The sequence below is a fragment of the Lissotriton vulgaris genome, chromosome 5, assembly GCF_964263255.1.
Source record: "Lissotriton vulgaris chromosome 5, aLisVul1.2, whole genome shotgun sequence".
In the NCBI taxonomy this organism is placed as follows: Eukaryota; Metazoa; Chordata; class Amphibia; order Caudata; family Salamandridae; genus Lissotriton; species Lissotriton vulgaris.
Genome location: NC_141693.1, coordinates 1,573,823,234 through 1,573,848,184, shown reverse-complemented (window position 1 = coordinate 1,573,848,184; position 24,951 = coordinate 1,573,823,234). Strand labels below are relative to the sequence as shown.

The following is a 24,951-nucleotide window of genomic DNA, read 5'->3' as shown; positions in this document are numbered from 1 at the left end:
CTTTTGTTAGTCCCAGCCTGTTGACCCTCATTTCCATGTTCTGAGCCCTTGTCTGCTAATGCCTCGCTGATTTACTGACTCACAGACCCATTCAACTGTAATTACCCTCTTTGTTGCAGGGTCTGGGATGCAGCTTCCGCTGATGGCGCAGGCAGCCCTGCAGTTGAATGGAGCCATCCCCCTGAGTGCTTTCAGTCCAGCTCTCACAGGTAAGTAGGTGTGAGGAAAAATCTGAGAAGGTTTTTTGAAGTTTCTTTGTTCAGTGCATTACAAGGCCTTTTGAGTGTCTTCAGTCCTTCTATCACAGGTGAGATGGGAATGTGGATTTAGGGGTCTACTGGCAAGTTGTGGGAGCAGATTATATTTTTTATGTTGAGTGCTTCCATCTCAACCCTTTGGTTGGAAAAGTATATTGAATGAAGTGTTAGGTCTCAGACTGGCTCCGCACCCACCCCTCTCAACAGATATTCGCAATACTCTAGGGACTTGTATGTTTGTTTGTTTTTTAGTTTATAAAAGCGTGATGTATGCACAAAGGCATCTTGGTGCTGCTTGCAATAAAGTTAAGGATAGATCCAAGATTAAAACTGAAGATTAAAAAGCCAGGTTTTAAGAAGCTTTCTAAAAGCCAGGCCATTACAACAGTTTCTCATAGAGATGGGTATTGTGTTCCAAAGACGGGATGTGGAGAGTGCAAGCTTCTCCCTCCCCAGTTAAGTTTTTAAATCAGTTAACTGACAGTCATGCATTTCATAGACCACAATATTCTATTTGGAGTATACCAAGTCAGTTTATATCTATGACATTTGGGACCATGTGAATGCACTGCTTTGTGAGCTGTACACAAAACTTTGAAGGCTATTCTCTTTTTAATTGGCAACCAATGGAGCTCATTTCTATCTTTGGTCACTGACTCAGATTTTTTAATGTTTGTCAAAACTCTTAACAGCTGCATGTTCGAGGCATGTGGGCTGCTGAATTCATATCTGTGCATAGATCGCCGCCTAGTGTTGGGTCCGGATGATTGCACATGGTTGTCCTGGAAGAGTCTTCGAAGTATCACGAGATAGCTGGCTCCTCCCCTGGACTACAGTGCGCATGGGCATCCTCTCCATCCTCAGATTGTTTTTTTCCGCCATTGGGTTCGGATGTACTTATCTCGACTCCAGTTCCAAAAACTTGTACTCTTTCTACTCCTAAGGCCAAAAGGCCTTCACAGCGTCGGTATTGTATCGTTCGGTGCCTGTCCCTTCCGAGTTCTTCAATCAACGTCGAAAGAAGAAATTTGTTACGACAACACAGGCCCAGACTAAATCGACGATGGAACGGACCCCGTTCAAGCGGTGGCTCGTTTGTAATTCAAAATACTCCAACTTAGATGTGCTCCCAGTGTGCAATACATGTTTGTCCCCCGACCATGACGAGTCAAAATGTTTCGCCTGCTCGAAGTTCCACTCAAAGAAAACTATTAAACTTCGACGCGCGGCGAGACAGTCGGCCCCAGCACCTGCGAACATCTTCGATGCCGGAGACGAGGAAGTCTTCCAAGATGAGGAAGAAGAAGAGGATGACGTTCCCGAAGAAATGTCGGAACCGGCGTCAGAGCAGGACTCCAATTTCGAGGTGGACGAGCAAACCGAAGAATACGTCCACGACCAAGACGTCGTCGAGGTAGGGGACGACGATGAGGCCATTGGGGCCGTCGATGACGACTCCAGTGGAGAGCCGAGCCCGCCTGCAGTTACGGGGCCAATCACTAACATTCCGCCCCCTCCGGCTCCGGTCGAGGCAACGCCGAAAAGCCTTAGCCAAGATCCTTCCACACGGTCTACAGCCCCGCGCCAAAGCCAGGCTAAGACCCTTTCCAAAGAGCCATCGGTCGATTCTACGAAATCGAAACCGAAACAGGCGGAGCCGAAATCGAAACCGAAACTACTCAAGATGGTGGTCGGTTCGACGTCGACGCACGTTCCCACAAAGGCTGTCGACGATCCTTCGGCGTCGAAGATGCCCGTCGGCTCCAAGACTGGGACATCGAAGCAGGCCTCGACCAGCAAGCACGTCGCCTCGAAGGGCTCGGCGTCGGCGCCGACGACCAAACATGGCGAGAAGAGCAAAGACCTTCCGTCGAAAAAAAGTCTCGAGCCAAACCTGTCAGGACACAAGGCTATGCTTGGAAAACGGGTTGAACCCACGACCAAGGACGCCCTGAAAGTGTCGTCGACGCCCAGGTGCCTCGCGCACCTGGGCGTCGCCGTCGAATCGAGCTCCCGGCGCCACGCGCCGGGAGCTCGATTCAACACGGTCAAGCGAGCGGCCTACACAGGCGTCGAAGAGACCCAAAACAGCCACTTCAAGCTCGAAACCTGCGGGCTCAGCGCAAATAAAGTTTGGGCTTCCGCCTACGGCCCGCCCAAAGCATCTCGAACGCCATGAAACTGCCGAGGCTTTCAAGACGTCGAAGGTGTCCTCCAAGTCCACACACGAACAGGTCGTCTATCACGAGCCTTCTTATGACAACCAGGCAAAACTCTTTATTGACTCGGAGTCGGGCAGGCTTACAGTCCACAAGCGGAAGATAGCGCCTGAACATCCCTTGGAAGGTTACAGGATTCCCCTCAAAAAGAAAATGGTCTCATCTACCTCTCCGGTTCTTTTTGAACCAGTTCAGGACTATTCGCAACAAATAGCTCATTCTCCGGCACAAAGTGAGGAGGACTTGAATGCAGACTATGGCCAAATGGCCTACTCTTACCACACAGACACTGATCAGGATGACTCGCATCAATGGTCAGGGACAGGGGATCAAGGCAATGACCCTGATGACCCCCATACCGCTCCGGGCTCCCAGTCCTACAATGTTAAACCATCTCCAACTGAGGACACCGCAGCATTTAATGCATTGATTGAGCGGGCAGCCCTTAACCATGACGTCGACATGCATGCCGAGCCAGTGAATGAGGATTTCTTATTTGACACCTTCTCCACATCTGAACGCTCCACTAAGACTCTACCCATGCTTAAAGGGGTCCTCAAGCATGCGACGGACATTTTCAAGGAGCCAACCAAAGCCAGGGTTATCAACCCCCGGATCGAAAAAAAATACAGGCCTGCCCCAGTGGACCCCACCTATATCAAAGGCCAGCTCCCCTTGGACTCCCTCGTGGTGGCTAATGCATGCAAAAGGGCTAACTCTCAATCCAGTGGTGACGCTCCCCCTCCGGACAAAGAGTCAAACATCTTTGAAGCGTCTGGAAAGCGTGTGGCAGCGCAAGCCGCTAACATTTGGAGAATAGCCAATCCACAGGCCCTGTTGGTTAGATACGACAGGGCGCACTACAACACACTAGAACAGTTAGTGCAGCACATGCCTGATATGTACAGAGAAGGTGCAGAAATGGTTATACAAGAGGGGAAATTGGTCTCCAATGCGTCAATCAAATGCGCACTGGACGCAGCAGACACAGCGGCAAGGGCAATTAATACTAGCGTAATGCTGCGACGCCATGCATGGCTGCGCATCTCGGGGTTTAAATCCGAAATCCAAACTACTCTTCTCAATCAGCCGGTTAACCCGGACTTCCTGTTTGGACCGGAGGTTGACACAACACTTGAGAAAATGAAAAAAGACACTGAGACGGCGAAATTCATGGGGGCTCTGCAGTCCTAGCAGTTTCGGGGCACTTCCTTTCGTCGCTCCGGTAACAGGGGAGCCACAAGAGAACAGGCTCTACAGCATTCCCAGTACGCCTAGGGCAACACGCAATCTACCTACACGAAAAACACCAGGGGTGGATACCATGGGAACAGCGCCAAAGGGAGAGGACCGGCAATAACAACGCCAGATCCTCCGCTCCCAACAAACAGTGACTTGTCACGGCCCCCCGACCATCTAACACCTGTCGGGGGAAGACTCCAGCAGTTCCTGCCAATCTGGGAAGACATTACAACAGACAGGTGGGTGAGACAACTTATCCGGTACGGCTATTGTCTAGAACTGACCTCCACCCCCCCAACATACCCCCAAGGAACCGTCCTATGTCCGCAGAGCACACGCACTTATTGCAGCAAGAAGTACTCTCCATGCTGCAAAAAGGAGCCATAGAACTCGTGCCTGTAGAAGAGCAGGGTACAGGGGTGTACTCTCTGTACTTCTTGATTCCAAAAAAGGACGGGTCCCTGCGGCCCATTCTAGACCTCAGATCACTCAACCAATACATCCTTTCAGAGCACTTTCACATGCTAACCTTACAACAGGTCCTGCCGCTGCTCCGTCAGGGCGACTTCCTAGCCATCCTGGACCGCAAGGATGCATGTTTCCACATTCCCATTCACCCAAGTCACAAAAAATATCTCAGGTTCACTATCAACAATCAGTATTACCAATTCAAGGTTCTGCTGTTCGGGGTCACTACTGCTCCCAGGGTCTTCACCAAGTGCTTAGCGACTGTGGCAGCGCACCTTTGCCGGCAAGGTGTTCACGTGTATCCCTACCTGGACTACTGGCTGGTTCAGGCCATTTCAGCCAAGCAGTGCGGCCGCGATATGTCGCGGACCATTCACCTCCTACACAGTCTGGGGTTCTCACTCAACTATGCAAAGTCTCACCTGCAGCCAGCCCATGTGCAACAGTACCTAGGGGCAACACTAAACACTCAGTCGGCCACAGCGCAGCCGAACACTGCCAGGGTCAACAGCATGCAGCTGCTCATTCGGACGTTCAAACCTCAGCGATCCCTCCCAGCGCAGGTGTTCATGCAACTGATCGGTGTGATGGCATCCTGCATATTCATAGTCCCGCACGCAAGACTGCACATGCGTCCCCTTCAAGAATGCTTAGCCCGACAGTGGAACCAGGCTCATGGCCATCTAAAAGACCTAGTGTTGGTGACCGGTCGTGCTTACAACTCTCTGCATTGGTGGAATCCACAAAACCTTTGCAGGGGACGACCGTTCCAAGAGCCTGTTCCACAGATAGTGCTAACGACGGACGCTTCTCTCCAGGGTTGGGGAGCGCATGTTCTCCATTTCACAGTGCAGGGACTCGGGACGTCACAACAGCAGAAGATGCATGTCAATGTGTTGGAGCTGATGGCAATCTTCATGGCACTGAAGGCATTCAAGTTGCACCTGTGCAACAAGGTCGTATTGGTCCGGACGGACAACATGACCGCCATGTATTACATCCAGAAGCAGAGAGGCACGCACTCCCCGCAGCTGTCTCACCTAGCCCAGAGCATGTGGAAGTGGGCCATTCAGAGGAACATCTTCCTCATGGCGGAGCATCTCCCGGGTGTCGACAACCAGATGGCGGACCTGCTCAGCAGGCACAGTCATCAGATGCACGAGTGGGAGATCCACCCGTCAATACTCCATCCATACTTCCAGCAGTGGGGTCATCCAGACATCGACCTCTTCGCCACAAGCGAGAACGCAAAATGCCCAAACTTCGCCGCCAGGTTCCCACACCCGCAGTCTCAGGCAATGCGATATGGATGAACTGGTCAGGCAGATTTGCGTACGCTTTTCCCCCAGCCCCCTCATACCTCTGGTGGCGCGCAAACTTCGACAGCACTCCATGACGCTCATCCTGGTTGCTCCAACGTGGGCACGGCAATCTTGGTACACCACGTTCCTGGAACTTTCAGTGGTGCCTCACCAACGGCTGCGCCTCACTCCCAGGCTCCTCACTCAGAGCCATGGCGACATTCAGCACCCAGATCCCCAACAGTTGAGCCTTGCGATTTGGCTCCTGAGGTCATAGAGTTTGGATACCTGAACTTGCCTTCTGAGTGTATGAACATCATCAAGGAGGCAAGACGACCCACTAACAGGGCCTGCTATGCAGCCAAATGGAAGCGGTTTGTTATTTACTGCTCCAACAATGACATTAATCCGTTGGACGCATCTACGCAAAACATCATATGTTACTTATTGCATCTGTACCAATGCAACCTGGCATACAGTTCAATCAGGATACATTTGGCGGCCATAGCCGCTTACCTTCAAAACAGGCAGCACCTTTCCGTTTTCAGGGTGCCTGCCATAAAGCCTTTTTGGAAGGACTTAAGAGTGATCCCTCCCAGACACCCTTCCTCACCAGTCTGGAACCTAAATATCGTTCTCGCCAGACTCATGGGGCCACCCTTTGAGCCACTCCATTCCTGTGAAATACAGTTTCTTACCTGGAAGGTGGCCTTCCTAATAGCTATTACATCGCTGCGGAGGGTCAGTGAGCTGCAAGCCCTCACAATTCAAGAACCCTACCTGCAAAATCATGCAAATAGGGTGGTGCTTCGCACCAACCCTAAATTCATGCCAAAGGTGGTTTCGCAGTTCCACCTTAACCAAAACATAGAACTGCCAGTTTTCTTTCCTAACCCTGACTCAGTGGCAGACAGAGCACTGCACACCTTAGATGTCAAAAGGGCTATCCTGTATTACATCGACAGGACAAAAGACTTTCGAAAAACTAAACAACTGTTTGTTGCCTTCTCTCCACAACATAAGGGCAACCCCATCTCCAAGTCAGGTATAGCCAGGTGGATTGTTAAATGCATCCAGATCTGTTATCAGAAGGCTAAGCGCACATTAACAGTTCCCCCTAGAGCGCATTCCACACGCAAGTTAGGGGCTTCCATGGCCTTCCTGGGTAACATTCCTCTAGAAGATATATGTAGAGCAGCCACATGGTCCACCATACATACATTTACCAAACACTACTGCGTAGATGTACACTCCAAACAGCAAGCTGCTGTAGGACAGGCTGTTCTCAGAACTCTCTTTCAGACTGCTGCAGCTGGCATGGGCACCCGCCGGTAAGGAGGTAACTGCTATTTATTCTAAGCACAGATATGAATTCAGCAGCCCACATGCCTCGTAACGGAATATGCTACTTACCAGTATGCATCTGTTCTTGGCATGTAGGGCTGCTGACATTCATATCGCCCACCCTCCTCCCCGGTGTCTGTCGCAGCTGTAGCTCTCAGAATCATTTTCAGGCCTGGTCATCACTTTCAGTATTACACTCCATCTCTGCCACAATGGCAAAAAACAATCTGAGGATGGAGAGGATGCCCATGCGCACTGTAGTCCAGGGGAGGAGCCACCTATCTCGTGATACTTCGAAGACTCTTCCAGGACAACAATGTGCAATCATCCGGACCCAACACTAGGCGGCGATCTATGCACAGATATGAATGTCAGCAGCCCTACATGCCAAGAACAGATGCATACTGGTAAGTAGCATATTCCTTTGTTGATTTATAATACCCTGCTGGGCACCTACAAAAATGGTGTTGCAATAGCTCAATCTTGTTAAGACCAAAGAGGAGACTACTGTTTTCTGTAGAGCCAAAGGTAGAAAAGGAATAATTTTCAGCAACATTTTCAGTGTCTAGAAACAGGGTGATGTAAGATGATGGACATGATCTCTAAAAGACAGTGTACGATTGTGAGAAAGTGCCATCTTTCTTGCATGGTATGCCCCCACTTTTTGCTAAATTGCTGATGTACTTTGACTGAGTGTGCCCTGGGGCTCCTGCTAATCAGGTGCCCAGGGCCTGTGTTCCTTCTCTGAAACTGTGTTGAAACCTAAACCGAATTGACATCTCCGGCCACATGTCCGCCCCTGGTAAATGGTACCCTAGGTACCCAGGGCACTGTGACCAGAGAATACCCCTGAGGGCTGCAGCACTTATTGTGCCACCCTAAGGGGCCCTGTCCCCGAACACACACACACTGCCTTTGCAGGCTGAGTGTGTTGGTGCAGAACAAATCAGAGTTGACATAGCACACATCCCTGTGTGCCATGCCCACAACACACTGCCCTGGCATACCTCAGTCACCTCTCTAGCTGGGTGCCCTATGCCAATGGTGTGGGTACAGGTGCATGAGCCCCTGCAGTACCCAGGTCCATTCCTGAGCACTGTAAGTGCAGCGCTGTCGTTAAGAGTATATGGTACTGGGAGGTCGTCATCAAGAACCCCACAGCACCATGATGGCTGCACTGAAGACTGAGAAGTTTGGTATCAAACTTCTCAGCACATTAAACCCACACTGATGCCAGTGTGGGATTTAATGTACAATGCACGACAGAGGGCACCTTAGAGTTGCCACCTGAAACTAACCCACAACCCATGTCCCGACTGAGAGGCTGCCTAGGCTGCCACCCAGCAGACATGTTTCTGGCCCCCTGGGTAGAGAGCCATAGGCTCTTGTGGGCCTGCAACAATGAACATCCTGGGGCGAGGTGCTAGGCCTCCGATCCCAGAATGGAATGGGGGTGCGTCAAAGGCATGCCGCCTTTGTGTGCTTCTCCAGGCTACTTGCTGAACTCATGGAAAACCTTAGTGAGGAAAGGGAGTGTGCCAGCCTCTGCCTACCCCACCCATCAGGTGGGGCAGGGGAGGTGAAGCACAACTCCAGGCTCTCACAGTCTTGATGATGGGGAGCCCTACCCAATCAGAGACAGGCTCCTGCCCCCCGCCCCCCTCCCCTCAAAAAACCTGTAACGCCGTAAATTTTGTATTTAAGGGCACCCTGAACCTTCCTTCCTCAGATCCCGATTCCGCAACTACATGAACAAGAAGAAAGAAGACCTGCCGTGCAGCTGCTAACAAGAGGACAACACCAACTGACTTGGCCCCAGCCCTTCAGGCCTGTCGACCCTCAGATCTGCTCCTGCTAAATCCTGGCGTCTCCTGTGGTCAGCAACCTCTAAAACCCCGAGGACCTGACTGCCTTGCACATCCAAAGACTGGGCATTGGTTCTGCTCAAACAGCAACAACCCCTGGGGCCAGCCAGGAAATACAAATCCAGCACACTCTTCACCCAAGGACCCTCCTTGAAACTCCTGATGGCGCCTGCAGCCTCACAACCAGGGACCCCTCCAACCGCAACCAGCTGAGTGTAAGATTTCCCGACACCAAAAGACTCCCCGGCGCCCCACGGCCCCCTGTGCCCAACTCCTGGGTGGCTACCTAACCTACAGCTTCCCAACTTACCTCTCGAAGTGATATACACACCTGAAGAATCTCAGTTCCAGAGCCTGCAGCCTTTGTTCAACTTCCAGCTTTCCCATTTAAATACATTGAGTCCTGACGGCCCAAAAGCACCCTGCACCCAGCCGCTCGAGTGCCACTGGAAGTGCAGCATCTGTCCTATTCTATTTCCCCACTTGCCCTGTGTAAGTGACCAGGAGCTCAGCTCCCGCATCTGCGTGGCCTGCCTGCTAGCAGCCACCAACCGAAGGCCCCCTGCCCGCCATGGGCTAACATTGGGCCTACTCACTCTGAAACCGGCTGCCCCAGTGCCGCTGAGGGTGTAACGACTGTACCTACTTGACCCTGGGAGACCCCTGAGTCTACCCCAGAACCTTAATTCTGCCAGCCGAGTACTTACCCAAAGACCGATAACTTGATTTTCTCCATAGGGTAACATTGGCTGGTTTTCACTTGGAAATTGTTGAGTATTGCAGCTTTGAAATATTCCTTTAAAATCATCTGATCAACGAAATTACTCACCTGCTATCTGGAGAGATCCTAGTGCTGGATCTTTGTGGCCAGCACTGACCCTTAAAAGTTATTACAACCGTGATTTTCCGATAACCTGATTTTCTCCCATAGGATAACATTGCCTGTTTCTTGCCAGATTTTCTTCTGTGTCGATTTTCAAAATATACAAATATTCCTTAAAAATCTCCTGTGTAACAAAAACGATTTGTCAACTGTTTACAGGAAGTGCACCAGGGCTGAATCTAGGATCCAGCCCTGAGTGAGAAAAACATTTGTAAAGTGATTTTATTGCATTTGTTTAAAACATCCCATTGAGCTCAATGTTATTTTGTGTTTAACTTGTGTTGCATATTGCAACAACTTTATCTATTTCATTTAAAAGTCAATGCTATTTCAAAGTATTCAATTGCAACATCTCATTCTGAGAAACTATTTTTATACCTACTTGTGGTTCTAAAATTAAATAACAATATATTTTTATATACAAAACAATTGGCCTAGAGTTCAGTTCTTGAGTGTGAGACCATTTGCTGACTGAGTGTGTGCAACAAATGCTATACACTGTCCTCTGATACTGCCTTACTGCTCAACCAAGCTACCACTTTAGAGAGTAAGGTTATATGTAACTTTAGCCCCTGCACACTGTACCTTACTTTGGAACAGTATATATAGAGCCCCTTTCTAACAACTATCAAATATTGTTCAGAGGTTTTTTGATTTAAACACTGGGCTAGGAACAGCACACAGTTCCTCTGGCCACCAAGATTGGTTCCAAAATTTGACATCAGATCCGAAGAGAAGAATATTGGTCTTAGCTGCATTCAATTTCAGGCAATGATTCCCCATCCATTGAACTACAGCATTGATGCATTTTTTGAAAAGCATAGCTACCTCATCAATATTGACTATGCGAACAACAATCTGAGTGTCGTCTGCATACGGTAGTGTGAATAATCCAAAATATCTAATCGGACTCATCAAAGGAGCCACATAAATGTTAAACAAGGTTGGACTTACAGAGGAACATTGTGGAACTCCACAAGAAAAGCAAAATAAATATGACCTGAAATCTGCTAAGCTAACAGACTGTTTTCTTTCTTCCAAAAAGGAGGATAATAGTTGGAAGACTGTACCATTGACTTCTATGTCTAATAGCTGTTGCTTCAAAATTGCATGGTTGACCTTGTAAAAAGCTGCGATAGGTCCAACAGGACCAGTGCTGCTCTTTCTCCCTGATCCAGAATTGCCTGAACCTCTTCTGCCACAATAAGTAGGGCAGTTTGTCGAGGGCGCTTTCCTGAAACCAAATTGAGCTCCATATAAGATGTCTTGTTCCAAGAACTGAGTGAGACAAAAATTAAGATGTCTTTCCATTACTTTCGCTGGGTAAGGCGATTTCTATATGGGACAATAGTTCTGTTCTTTCAGTTAATCAATCAAACATTTGTAGAGCGCGCTACTCGCCCGAAAGGGTCTCAAGGCGCTGGGGGGAGGGGGGTAGGGGGGTGGCGGGTTGGAGAGGAGGTGGGATGGGGGATGGAGGGATAGGCAGCTACTGGTCGAACAACCAAGTCTTGAGGCGTCTCCTGAAGGTCAGCGGGTCCTTGGTCATACGTAGATGAGGGCGGAGGGTGTTCCACGTCTTAGCAGCGAGGTGAGAGAAGGATCTGCCGCCGATGGTCGTTCGGTGGATGCGTGGGACGGTAACTAGGGCGGGGTTGGGGGAGCGTAGTTGGCGGTTTGGGGTGTAGAAGGAGTCATTCGTTGAGTTATGCTTTTCCGGCGTTGTGGAGTGCTTTGTGTGCTTGGGTTAGGAGTTTAAAAGTGATCCTCTTGTTGACCGGAGCCAGTGCAGGTCTCGTAGGTGGGTGGTGATTCGGCTCTAGTGGGGGAGTCCGAGGATAAGGCGTGCAGAGGCGTTCTGGATGCACTGTAGTCTCTTCAGGAGTGTAGCCGAGGTACCTGCATAGAGTGCGTTGCCGCTGCTGCTGACGAGCGCCTGGGTGACTGTTCTCTTGTTTGCGGTGGAGATCCATTTGTAGATTTTCCGGAGCATTCGGAGGGTATTGAAGCAGGAGGAGGAGACGGCGTTGACTTGCTGTGTCTTGGTGAGTGTTGAGTCTAGGATGAACCCCAGGTTGCGTGCGTGGTTAGTGGTGGTCGGGGCAGCTTTCAGCACAGTTGGCCACAAGGAGTCATCCCTTGCGGAGAGGGTGGATCCGAGAATGAGGACCTCCGTCCTGTCAGTGTTCAGTTTCAAGCGGCTGGTCTTCATCCATTCCGAGACGGCCTTCATTCCTACGTGGAGGTTGGATTTGGCGATGGCCGAGTCTTTGGTAAGGGAGAGGATCAGCTGCGTGTCAGCGTATGAGACAATGTACAGCTGCGTGTCGGCGGCGTATGAGACGATGTTGAGGTGGTGTCGGACGATGTCGGCGAGTGGTGCCATGTAGATGTTAAATAGGGTTGGGCTGAGGGATGATCCTTGGGGTACGCGGTCGCTTGATCGCGATCGCTTGATCGAGATTGCTTCGGATCGGTACAGGGGAGGCTGACACTCTGGGTTCTGCCGGTGAGGAAGGAGGTGACTTAACCCAGGGCTTAGCCTCGGATCCCTGCATCGTGGAGGCGTATGCGAAGGGTGTGGTGGCAGACAGTGTTGAATGCAGCCGAGAGGTCCAGGAGGATGAGGGCCGCAGTCTCGCCCTTGTCTAGTATGGTTCTGATATCGTCAGTGGCGGCGATGAGGGCGGTCTCAGTGCTGTGGTTGCTGCGTAAGCCGGATTGGGAGGAATCCAGGATGATGTTCTCCTCCAGGAAGGTGGTCAGTTGGCGGCCTTCTCGATGACTTTTGCCGGGAATGGGAGATGGGTCGGAAGTTCTTGAGGTCCTTTGGGTCCGCTGTGGGTTTCTTGAGGAGGGCGTTGATTGCGGCGTGTTTCTGTCGCGGTTAGCCGCGGAAATGAAACCCAAGAAGAGAACACACAAGCCACTAACCTGAGGTATCTAGCCAGCGGGGACCACAGCGTGACGATATTCTTCCCGATACCCAATAGCACAGACCCTCCCTGTGTGAGGTTACACACCAGGGACAGGTAGTACTCCGGGAAGGGTTAGGTAATCAGGGAGGTTGTTGAGAAGACACCCCTCAAGGTCTGGTCAAAGGTCTCGGAGGTCTTCGAATTCACAACAGATCTAGAAAACACAAGAGCCACTGATTAGATTAAGTTTTGCTAATACGCCCCTTCTGTCTGTTATCTGATGGTAAAGAGAACACTTACTGAAAGCCCACGCTCTGATAGCCTGATGTTCGTTGTCGTTTATTTCGTGGGTTTCAGAGGGTTTGTAGCTGTTCCACCACAGCACAAACCAATAAGAATACAGGATAGCGTTCCACACCCCCAAGTAGTTAAAGTCACTACAGGCAAAACAAGGTTCGAAGCGTTCCACAGTCAACAGGAAATATATAATATCGTTCCACCAGGTTCAAAGAATAAAGGAACAGGAAGGACCCAACAACAATACTAGCACGCCGTGCTTTAGTAAGAGGTTCTACCTCTTTATCACGGGAAATAGAACGTCTGCGACATTCAGTCTTTGGTTCCACGGCGTCCTCCAGCAGGAAGGAAAGCGTCCGCTCACCCTTACACTCGGCGTCCTCCAGCGGGAAGGAAAGCGTCCGCCCACACCTGCACTCGGCATCCTCCAGCGGGAAGGAAAGCGTCCGCTCACACCTGCACTCGGCGTCCTCCAGCGGGAAGGAAAGCGTCCGCTCTTTACCTACTCTTACACTCGAGGAGTACTCTGCAAAAGCTCAGTCACAGCTACCGGAAGGATTGATAGCACCCGGCAACATCAGGGGAGTGTTCTTATTGCTGCACGGGAGGTGTGTTCCAGTTCGCCAGGACCCAGGGCGTTCTGGGAGTTGTAGTGCTGCAGTGATGTCGGCCTATTCTCCCTCTTTATTTGCATCTGCTGGTAATCGCTACAGAACCCCCTCTCAAGGACCGCCGACCCGGCGGTCGACCAGGCTTCCCTGGATGCAATTGATGGAACTGCGCTACCAAGTCAGGGCAATGGAGATTCTGCTCTGGCTCCCAAGTTCTCTCCTCGACCCCAAAACCTTTCCAACCCACCAGGTACTGGACTCTACCCCGGTATAGCCTAGAAACCAACAACTCCTCAACCTCATATTCTTCAAAACCCTCCACCAACACCAGGGGAGGATGAACAGGCAATCTAGTGTCCACGGGACAGGGTAGGAGTAGAGAAACATGAAAAACAGGGTGTATATGCCAGGAACGGGGGATTGCCAATTTGATGACCTCCTCCACACTATAGGGACCAATGTATTTATTAGTTTGTTAATACCCCGGAGATGTATGTTTTTAGTGGAGAGCCATACCTTGTCCCCCACCTGGTAGACCGGTTCAGGACTGCGTTTCTTGTCAGCATAGCGTTTTTGCGAGACTTGAGCATCCGAAAAATGACGCATCGCATCTATTCGAACAGCCTGGAGATGCGCATGGTGTTCCTGAATGCTGGGCAAATTAGAAGACACCGGCCAGTCGAAGGGGAGAATATTCGGGTGATATCCCAGAAGGCAGAAGAAAGGGGAGCAACCCAAGGTGGAATGGTCGGAGTTGTTATATGTGAATTCCGCTAACCACAGGAGGGTGACCCAGTCCGTCGATTTTTGTAAGGTAAAACAACGCAGGTATTGTTCTATGGTCTGGTTGAGCCTTTCCGTTTTGCCATCCGTTTGCGGATGGTAACTTGTTGAAAGCCTGGCATCGATGGCTAAGGATTTGCAAAGAGCCTTCCAAAAACGGGACGTGAATTGCGATCCTCTGTCCGTAATGAAGACCCTTGGAATGCCATGTGCTCTGACGAGGTGCTGAAGTATCACCATTGCCAGTTCAGCTGACGTGGGTAGTCCATCCAATGGCACGAAATGGCCCATTTTGGTCAAGTGATCAATGAGTACCAAGATTGTTGTTTTTTCTTGACATAAAGGCATCTCCACGATGAAGTCCATGGAGACCGTGTGCCACGGTTTAGGGGGAACGGGTATAGGACGGAGTAGACCCGTAGGTCTGATATGTGTCGCTTTACTCTGGGTGCACACCGAACAGTCCCTGACGTATTTCTTGACTTCGTTTCGTAAAGTAGGCCACCAGAACGATCGCTCGATGGTGGCTATTGTTTTGTACACACCCCAATGTCCCCCTAACACAGAATCATGTGCCCAATTAAGCACCTGCATTTGTAAACCAGGGTCAGGTACATACAAAGCATGGCGGTAGTACAAGAGTTCGTCAGTTTGTGACCGCCATTGGGGCTCATCCTGGAGCCAGGCCTGGGCATCGACCTCCGTTAATGCCACCCTGATGTCCTCGATGAAGTCTGTGGACGTGAGCAAGGCAATGGTGCTTTCGGGAAAGGACCCATCAGGCAGAATAGATGGTGGTTCCACTGGAACTACTGACTGAGTGTCTTGGGTGTCTTGATTCCGAGAGAGAATTACAAAAAACAATTTGATGGACAGAACGTAGATCAGTCCGAACTACAACAGCCATATCTTTCCCAGACCGGAATCAAGCATCCGAGGACCGGACCGGTTTCGAGGTAACACCTCATCAGCCCGGCTAGCTTGACTCCAGTGGTGTGGAGGCTCTGGGACCCACGTCTGGGCTACCCCAGTACACTCAGGGAGAAAATTACAAAAAACAATTTGATGGACAGAATGTAGATCAATGTCTTACATTCACCCCAGTACAAGGATCTGGGCCTAAATCCATCGTTTTTTGCACTCCACACCACCCTGGGTCAGATAATGGCTTTATGCAAATCAGCTCTCACCCTGTGCCCCATGGGAACAGTCCAGTCCGAACTACAACAGCCATATCTTTGTGGAAAAAAGAGAGCCCATACTAGTATCGATGCCCGGGCTGCTGGCGCAAGACGCCTCTTAGTTCCCATTCAGAATAATTACCAAATAAAGAGACGGGCGCCGGAATCAAAGAACAGAGTTTATTTCTCATGAGGAGAGCCTGTCATTTCAGACACGAAACAAGGTGTCATCGGGAGGTGCTCTAACAAGTGAGCTGAGACTCCGTCTTTTATACCTTACAAAACACTTGGCGTTACAATCACAGCATTGTGAAACAAAGAAAAGATGTCCCCATAATTCTCGTGTCAATCCTACCCCACATGTGTTCACAATAGGGACCCTTGACTTGCTGATAAGAGGGGAGGGCAATCACGCAACTGAGTGTTCCGTCAACTGTTTAGAATGTGTGCGCCTGATCATAGCCCAGGGGGTGGGGTGGCCAGGATCAATAGTGGGTCCTTTGAAGAGGAGTGACTTCATACAAAAAGGGCAGTAAATGGTATCTCCTGGCTTAGGCGATGGCCTCGGACATGTGTGGTCAGTCGGACTCGGGGGAAGGGGTCATCAAAGGAGAGGTATTCATGCCGCGTGGACAATCGAGTGCGGAGGGAGGGCTTGTCAACAGAGGGGCATTCATGGAAGGAAAGGAGGTGTTGGTCAGGCGCGGCCGTGACTACCAAGGACAGGATCTTGCAGAAGGAGGTTTATGACTTGCCCGTGTGAGGGAGAAGGGGGAGCCAGGGCGTGCACAGGGACAGAGTCGCACAGAGAGAGAGAGAGAGGTCTTATGACTCATGCATGAGAGAGCGGTGATAGTCAGGTGCAGCTGGGGAGGGCTATGTCAGCTGGGGCGAAGGTGGCCTCTTCAAGAGGGAATGAGGGGTTTGCGTGGGTCAAGCAGAAGGGCTGTCTTTCAGGGCAGGGTCGCGCAGAGGGAGAGGGTTTCATGATTTATGCATGTGAGAGAGGGGGGGGTTTCAAATACGCGCAGAGAGGAAGCCGGTGTTCCTAATCTTAGGCAGGCAAAAGGCTAGGGTGCCTAAAATGGCTGTCATGTACACATGGGTACAGGCCTTTGCTGACAGAGTGATGCAGTCAATGCTTGACGGTATTCATGGTGCATGCAGGGAGAGGGGTGGGAAAAGGGAAATGAACGTTGCTTATGTACATCAATATTTCTAATTTTCTACAGTCGCCCCTTTTTACATAGCAAAGTTCATTTTCGTAATCGGTGAGGGTACATATAAACAGGTGCGGTCGAAGAATTAGCATTTGTCCATACTAACATAGGGCATATAATCATGGACAGTTAATGTGTTTGGCAGAATGCAGCACATAGGATATTACATTTGTCGAGTTCCTGTTGTTTCAAAGCACTACATAGCATAAATGTTTCTGACTTAAAAATGTGACCAATGAGCATTTTGATCAAGTAGTCGAGGGCGGAATTCAGTTCAATACACAAGATCTCTTCGTCACAGTGTCTTTTAGTAATGAGCCATCACTGGTAGGCTCTAGTCCGTGTCCTTTCGTTGGCGCTGTTGAGCACCGGCGGTGGAGCTATAGGTCCAGCTCGGGTCTATCCTTACGCGTGGCAGGGTGCGGTCAGTCCTCTGCTGTTAGACCACAGTCCTGTTCCCTAAACAATCCGTTTGGCGGCGCCTTATGCTCGGCACCTATATTTCTGTGGCAACACCCTATTCCCATTTGAATGCAGTTCTTCCTTTTGGCAACAAGTCACGGGGAAAAGAGGGTGTGTGTCGTTCAAATAGTCGATAGGAGAGAGAGTGGAGTTGGGTCAGAGTTCCTGGGACACACAAAAGGGACCAAGGGAGCAAAGGATAACAAGCAGGCAGGCCCATCAATCGGGCCCAAAGAAGGGGGACGGAGACTCCAGGCACACGTGGGTTAGCAGGCGGAGGGCTTCAGGGTAGCCCGTCATTTCCACGTTTGGGATTGCTGTCTCGTCCCGTATCTAGTTGCTCTGCGGCTCCACCTTTGGTCGAGGTCACACTTGTCTCAAGATCTGCAGCCAGGCTGTGTGTCACGTCCGACCCTTCTCCTTCAGTGATCGTGAATCCTTGAATAGGTACAAAACAAGCTTTTAGAGAACTGGCAGACGAAGACATTTATGCATGTGAATTCCTCCCTTAATCTTACGCGTTTGGGAGATACGCTCATCGGTCACAGTCAGAGGTCTATTACCAAGCAGTGCATATGTCGGCATTCCTACTGAGTTCATGCCAAGTTTATTCATCGTCCCATTTATAATTCAAGTGAGGACAAATAAGATTCCCATCAACTGTGCATTTCATCATATTCAACATTTCGGAACATTTCCCTTCAAGGCTGGCTAACCTTTTCAAACAGGGCGGGGGCGCTATCATCGAGAGTCAGGTAAAACAAATTTTTCTCGAGGGACGACAGTTACTCATGGTCATCATGTTTATACCCGGGACAGCAGCTGGGGTCTATCAATGGGGCGGGGATGCTTCGGGCGCTCGCGCTTGGGTGCAAAAAGAAGGGGGGGGTAATCTGGGTGTTGGGGGTCAAGCTGGACATTGACGTTCGTCTCTGATGAACAGAAAAATAGGGTGCCATTGACATACAGTTCCCCTATAAAGGCCAGATTGGGGGACCTTAGTCGTCTTACCTGTCCTTTCCTTCTCAGCCAATTGGAGTTCATTCATTTTGCAGAAAGGAGAGGTAGTAATATGGCGATATACAATCATTTTAGTTTTTGGTCAATTTCGCTGAACGCCTTCGCGTTCAATAATTATCCAATCAGACTGGTGCCTGCGAGGCACGATTTTACCATAAAAAGGAAGAGGAAATAGGGAGACTCTCATAGAGAGTGAGAGTCGTCCGCAACCTAAACGAGCCATTCGGTACACGTATGACATGTAGAGAGAGAGAGAGATATTCAGATAGAGAAAGGGAGAGACGTGTACAAAAATAGGTCATTTAGTGCGTTCAAATCACAGAACAGTAGGGGGTCAGGTAACGGAGAGACGCAAACAAAGGGAGAACATAAACCCCTACAGTACACACACACACACACACTCAGACGAAGGAAGACAGTACATGTATTACATACATAAGACATTCACAACAAAAACATAAAACAATAGTTGGCCAACGAGATCTATATATTTTTATATCCTACTTATCTTTTACTATCCTATTTACCTACGTGCTTAGTTCTTTCTACCTTTCCCTCCTTTTTCCTCCTCGCCTGTTATCTTTTCGAGCGTTCTCAATTGCCAATACTTACACCTTGGTTAGTCGATCAGAAATGAACCTGGTCGCGCTATTTACCCATGGTTGCATTTTAAACCATTCTCCAGTTCCTTCCTTTGGTCGGAAGTTCTTCCGGCTGAGGCAACGGCAAGTATTGATCGGGAGAACAGTCGGACAGCTTGGCTAGATCTATAAGAGTGTGAGGGGCAGTACATTTTGAACATCAGCAACATTTCTAACCTCCCCGATGGGTGCAGTCTTGGTAACCCTTACCCGTGCACGTTTTCTTTTGTCCTTTCCCTACCTAGTCAAACGTCTAGTTACATTCTCTAACGTGTTATTTCGAGCCAATTTTTCGTCATACAGTACCCGTCAAGTCTCTATGTCAGTCCATCCTCCCAGTCGCTATGTTCCGAGGAGGTACAGTCATGTCAAGTCTACGTCTTTTTTAAAAACTTATTGTCATAAGGACCATGCTCATATTCCCTTCTTCCCTTTCTCGTCGGTGGTTCGGTCATCGTCCTCCCATACTTCAGCTGAGGTTCCGACGTGACCTGCAGAAGGGAGGAGAAAGAAGGGGGTGGGGGGCAGCATTCAAACCACATCAGCATGCAGTAATCCGGAAATGTTTTTACCTACCACATACTCGACCTATCTCCACGTAGTGCATTTCTTTGCCATCTCAGCGTTTAAGCCTAGAGGGACCAGAAATGTCAGATAGATAATCACTGACGATCTGCGTATCTACATGAGTTACTTGGTCGTAACCCCTTTTGGTTGGGTGCAAGGGTGGCGGTCAGGTGGCATTTCTGTGGCGTCGCTTTAAGGCTTCTAAAACACTTTTCCGGCTGCCTGTGACACATAATGTGGCTGCTAAATATCGGGTCCTTTTTAACCTTCAGTCTTCATCATACTTTCTCGTTGCTCACAGTAGTAATACATTCAAAACTCATTAATGCAACCGCTACAACTATGCTTTCTTTTTTTTAAAAATACCTTTAATATAAAAAAGGTGCTGGTGTATAAATACAGGCCTACAACCCAGTGGACCGGCCACGGAGCAGATTGGAAATGTACATAAGAAGAACGAAGTTGGTGGCAGTTCATTGCATAAAGTGCGGCAGTGCAATAAAATCGTATAAAACTTTACTACAGAGCAAGCATGATGCATGTCAAGGATTCAGTCATATTAAATTAATTCATTATCCAGATGCTCGTTCACTGTCTAAATTACACCAATTCATTGTTCCCATTCATAATAAGTACCCACCCTAAATCAGTTCATTGTCAAAACACATGATCAATATCTGTATTGCTTTCTTCTCTAAGCACATAATCACTATCCATCTTATCGACTTTCATTGTACAAAAATGCATACATATCTCAGAGCATCACTTATTCGAGCAATCCAGGTGAACAGGGAGTTCGAAAGTTTTCGTTTCGTGTATCGGCGCCATTTTGGGCGAGGTCAGGCATGTTCCGGTATAGTCAGAATGTCTCCAATGACTCATGGTCGGACCAGAACCTTCCGTTGGCAGTTCAAAAACTTTTTCGCAATGTGGTAACAGTCTAACAAATGGACCATCAGTCAAAGAGTGGGGAGGGCAACAACAATTTTCCTACCGGGTCATTCTGGTGTTCCACCGGAACTGAACAAGTCTGTACTTTGGCTGTGTTTTAGCCATTTCCAAACTGAGGCTGGCGCCGGCAGGAGTGTGTCGATGTCGCGGGTCCCAGTGAGGGGGACGGGGGCACCCATGCAGAGGGGTCGGGGGCCCCCCGGCTCTCATAGAATCTTCAAGGTTGAGGAGAGACGGTATGGGGCATGTGCGCGGGGCAAAAGACCGCTTTTCGATGTGGACCCTCTTTAAGTAAGAGCGTTGGGGTGTCGCTGGAAGCCTCCACCTGGAGGGAGGTGGGGGAGGCTCGTTCGCGCCACCTCCCCCTTCCAGCGACCCCTCGCCGATCCTCGGCTCCGCCGTTTCGATATTGGCCGTGCCGGCTATTGAAGATGGGGGGGGGGGGGTCGGTGGCTGAGGCAAGACAGCCCCCCCCCCCCCCCCCCCCCTTTTTGACATGTGGCGGGACTACCTCCAACTCTCCAGGAATTTGAAATGTGGCGGGACTACCTGTAACTATCCCGGCGTCGGCATGTGGCGGGACTACTTGCACTTGTCCAGGCGTTGACATGTGGCGGGACTACATGTAAGCGCCGCCGTTCTTGTTTTTGGCTTCGGCCTTCTTCGTGGGCCGGTCCAGGCGAGAGACAGAGGGGGGGGTGGTCGGTGGCTGAGGCAAGACAGCCCCCCCCCCGTGGCCTGCAGGGCAGCAGAAGAGGAGAGAAGGAGAGGCCATCACTGTTTTCTGGGCCGTCCGCCCCACAGCCTCCCCTTCCGACTGCGGCCAGGCGAGTCCCGCATGCCTCGATGCCTCGCCTACCGGATGGGCGTAACTGCGGACCTGTGGCACTTCGGGAGTTTCCGGAATGGGGGTAGGTACCTGTTGATTTGTTTCTATTTCATGTGACCGTTATTTGGGCGTGGTGGGCAATGAGGCAGACATGTTTAGGGCAGGAATAGGCAACGGAACCTAGCTACCTCGTGGCTTGCCTTGGTGTCAAGCTTGTCTTCCCTCGCCATTTTTATGTTTCTTATTACGGGTTATTTCTAACGTTTCTTATTTTATTTTTAGCGAAGTTGATAACTCCTCAGTGGCCTACTGATTTCGCTCAACTCCTTTTCTTTTATTGTTATGCCATAACCTATTATAAGCTATAGCGACTAGTCCACACTTTAATGAACAGGTCCTTATTAGATGTGCCCTCCAGTGGAGCTGGATGGTTCGACTCTAATAAGCGGTCCGGGCTAAACAGGCTACCAACCAATGGGGAGAAGATAGGCATGACGGATTACAACGGGGACAAAAGTCTGCACTACCTATCTTATCACGGCGGGCAAAGACTAGACAGAATATTTCTATTCTCCGTTGTTTGCAGGCGGTGAATACCTCAAAAGAACCAATACCGAACACTTAATGTACGGTCAATCAAACAATCAGTGGGGAGAATAAGTGGGTACAAAAAGTTTGCGTTACCCACTCTTTCTCTACCTGCAAAGAGAGACCTTGTTCCTCCCTGTTTGCAGACAAAGAATCTCCAGACAATAATCCACGAACGGCAGTTCGGGAAACAGTGGGGGAGGAAGATAGGCACGACGGATTACAATGGGGACAAAAGTCTGCGTTACCTATCCTTCACTGCTTGCAAAGGGAGAGCCTGTTGTTTCCCCGTTTGCAGACGGTGAATCTCCAGAGGTACCAATCAAAAGAGTAATACTAGTATTATCCAAACCAAACAATTAATTCACAATTTGTCGCATTTACGCGACCTTACCCGGACCGGACCGTGTGGGCAGTTCTTCGCCTTCCTCCTTCCAGCGCCCGATCGTTCTCTTACTCCATGATTTTACCGCGGCAATCCTGTGGGATTCCAGTCAGGACAGTAGGTCACTCGAGAGAGGTCCGTTCGGAATTGGTGAAGTTCATTCAATCGGCAGCCGACGAGGGCCCTCTCAAGGCAGGTATACTCCGATCATTTAGATGTTCACCTCATCGTCTGGATCTCTCTCACTGGACCTTATGTCACTGATGGACCCCGCGTTGGGACGCCAATTGTGGAAAAAAGAGAGCCCATACTAGTATCGATGCCCGGGCTGCTGGCGCAAGACGCCTCTTAGTTCCCATTCAGAATAATTACCAAATAAAGAGACGGGCGCCGGAAGCCGGAATCAAAGAACAGAGTTTATTTCTCATGAGGAGAGCCTGTCATTTCAGACACAAAACAAGGTGTCATCGGGAGGTGCTCTAACAAGTGAGCTGAGACTCCGTCTTTTATACCTTACAAAACACTTGGCGTTACAATCACAGCATTGTGAAACAAAGAAAAGATGTCCCCATAATCCTCGTGTCAATCCTACCCCACATGTGTTCACAATAGGGACCCTTGACTTGCTGATAAGAGGGGAGGGCAATCACGCAACTGAGTGTTCCGTCAACTGTTTAGAATGTGTGCGCCTGATCATAGCCCAGGGGGTGGGGTGGCCAGGATCAATAGTGGGTCCTTTGAAGAGGAGTGACTTCATACAAAAAGGGCAGTAAATGGTATCTCCTGGCTTAGGCGATGGCCTCGGACATGTGTGGTCAGTCGGACTCGGGGGAAGGGGTCATCAAAGGAGAGGTATTCATGCCGCGTGGACAATCGAGTGCGGAGGGAGGGCTTGTCAACAGAGGGGCATTCATGGAAGGAAAGTAGGTGTTGGTCAGGCGCGGCCGTGACTACCAAGGACAGGATCTTGCAGAAGGAGGTTTATGACTTGCCCGTGTGAGGGAGAAGGGGGAAGGGGGAGCCAGGGCGTGCACAGGGACAGAGTCGCACAGAGAGAGAGAGAGAGGTCTTATGACTCATGCATGAGAGAGCGGTGATAGTCAGGTGCAGCTGGGGAGGGCTATGTCAGCTGGGGCGAAGGTGGCCTCTTCAAGAGGGAATGAGGGGTTTGCGTGGGTCAAGCAGAAGGGCTGTCTTTCAGGGCAGGGTCGCGCAGAGGGAGAGGGTTTCATGATTTATGCATGTGAGAGAGGGGGGGGGGGGGTTTCAAATACGCGCAGAGAGGAAGCCGGTGTTCCTAATCTTAGGCGGGCAAAAGGCTAGGGTGCCTAAAATGGCTGTCATGTACACATGGGTAAAGGCCTTTGCTGACAGAGTGATGCAGTCAATGCTTGACGTTATTCATGGTGCATGCAGGGAGAGGGGTGGGAAAAGGGAAATGAACGTTGCTTATGTACATCAATATTTCTAATTTTCTACATCTTTCCCAGACCGGAATCAAGCATCCGAGGACCGGACCGGTTTCGAGGTAACACCTCATCAGCCCGGCTAGCTTGACTCCAGTGGTGTGGAGGCTCTGGGACCCACGTCTGAGCTACCCCAGTACACTCAGGGAGAAAATTACAAAAAACAATTTGATGGACAGAATGTAGATCAATGTCTTACATTCACCCCAGTACAAGGATCTGTGCCTAAATCCATCGTTTTTTGCACTCCACACCACCCTGGGTCAGATAATGGCTTTATGCAAATCAGCTCTGACCCTGTGCCCCATGGGAACAGTCCAGTCCGAACTACAACAGCCATATCTTTCCCAGACCGGAATCAAGCATCCGAGGACCGGACCGGTTTCGAGGTAACACCTCTCATCAGCCCGGCTAGCTTGACTCCAGTGGTGTGGAGGCTCTGGGACCCACGTGTGAGCTACCCCAGTACACTCAGGGAGAAAATTACAAAAAACAATTTGATGGACAGAATGTAGATCAATGTCTTACATTCACCCCAGTACAAGGATCTGGGCCTAAATCCATCGTTTTTTGCACTCCACACCACCCTGGGTCAGATAATGGCTTTATGCAAATCAGCTCTGACCCTGTGCCCCATGGGAACAGTCCAGTCCGAACTACAACAGCCATATCTTTCCCAGACCGGAATCAAGCATCCGAGGACCGGACCGGTTTCGAGGTAACACCTCTCATCAGCCCGGCTAGCTTGACTCCAGTGGTGTGGAGGCTCTGGGACCCACGTCTGAGCTACCCCAGTACACTCAGGGAGAAAATTACAAAAAACAATTTGATGGACAGAATGTAGATCAATGTCTTACATTCACCCCAGTACAAGGATCTGGGCCTAAATCCATCGTTTTTTGCACTCCACACCACCCTGGGTCAGATAATGGCTTTATGCAAATCAGCTCTGACCCTGTGCCCCATGGGAACAGTCCAGTCCGAACTACAACAGCCATATCTTTCCCAGACCGGAATCAAGCATCCGAGGACCGGACCGGTTTCGAGGTTGTGAGAAGGTGGCCTGATATGCAGTGCTCACTATTCTAGTGAACACTATATATCAGTCCAGCAACCCTTATTGATGATTGGTTGTAAGTCAACCTTATAGACCAGCTATCCTAGTAGCGTGGATACGAGCAGTCTAAGGCTAAAGACTCGAGAGGGCGTGTTAAGCCAGCTGTTTACCACACATATACCCCTTGAACACCAAGTGAAAGGACACCACACAAGTGTTATGAAAATAAACAGTTATTTATTAAGTATCACAACTGTAGGAAGGTACCTCCTGACTATGGTTGCCCCCAACTTTTTGCCCTGTGTTTTAGCTGGTTTTGGACATAGTCGACCTGGGACCCTGCCAATCAGGACCCCAGGCCTACTGCTCTCTCTTTAAAATGGATTCCATGTACCC

The 24,951-nt window shown here is 49.9% G+C and overlaps 1 protein-coding gene across 7 annotated transcripts in view; it reads left to right on the top strand.

The window, feature by feature from the left end:
* The window catches only part of RBM23 (RNA binding motif protein 23), a 532,419-nt gene that overhangs the window by 428,488 nt on the left and 78,980 nt on the right, over window positions 1-24,951 (top strand). For all 7 annotated transcript variants that reach the window (XR_015296038.1, XR_015296037.1, XR_015296040.1 and 4 more), the window contains exon 12: window positions 120-209. Coding sequence is in view for 3 of the 7 variants with exons in the window: in XM_086923661.1 (XP_086779787.1) it covers window positions 120-209 (90 nt within the window). In the remaining 4 variants the exon portion in view is untranslated. The remainder of the gene's footprint in view (window positions 1-119; window positions 210-24,951) is intronic.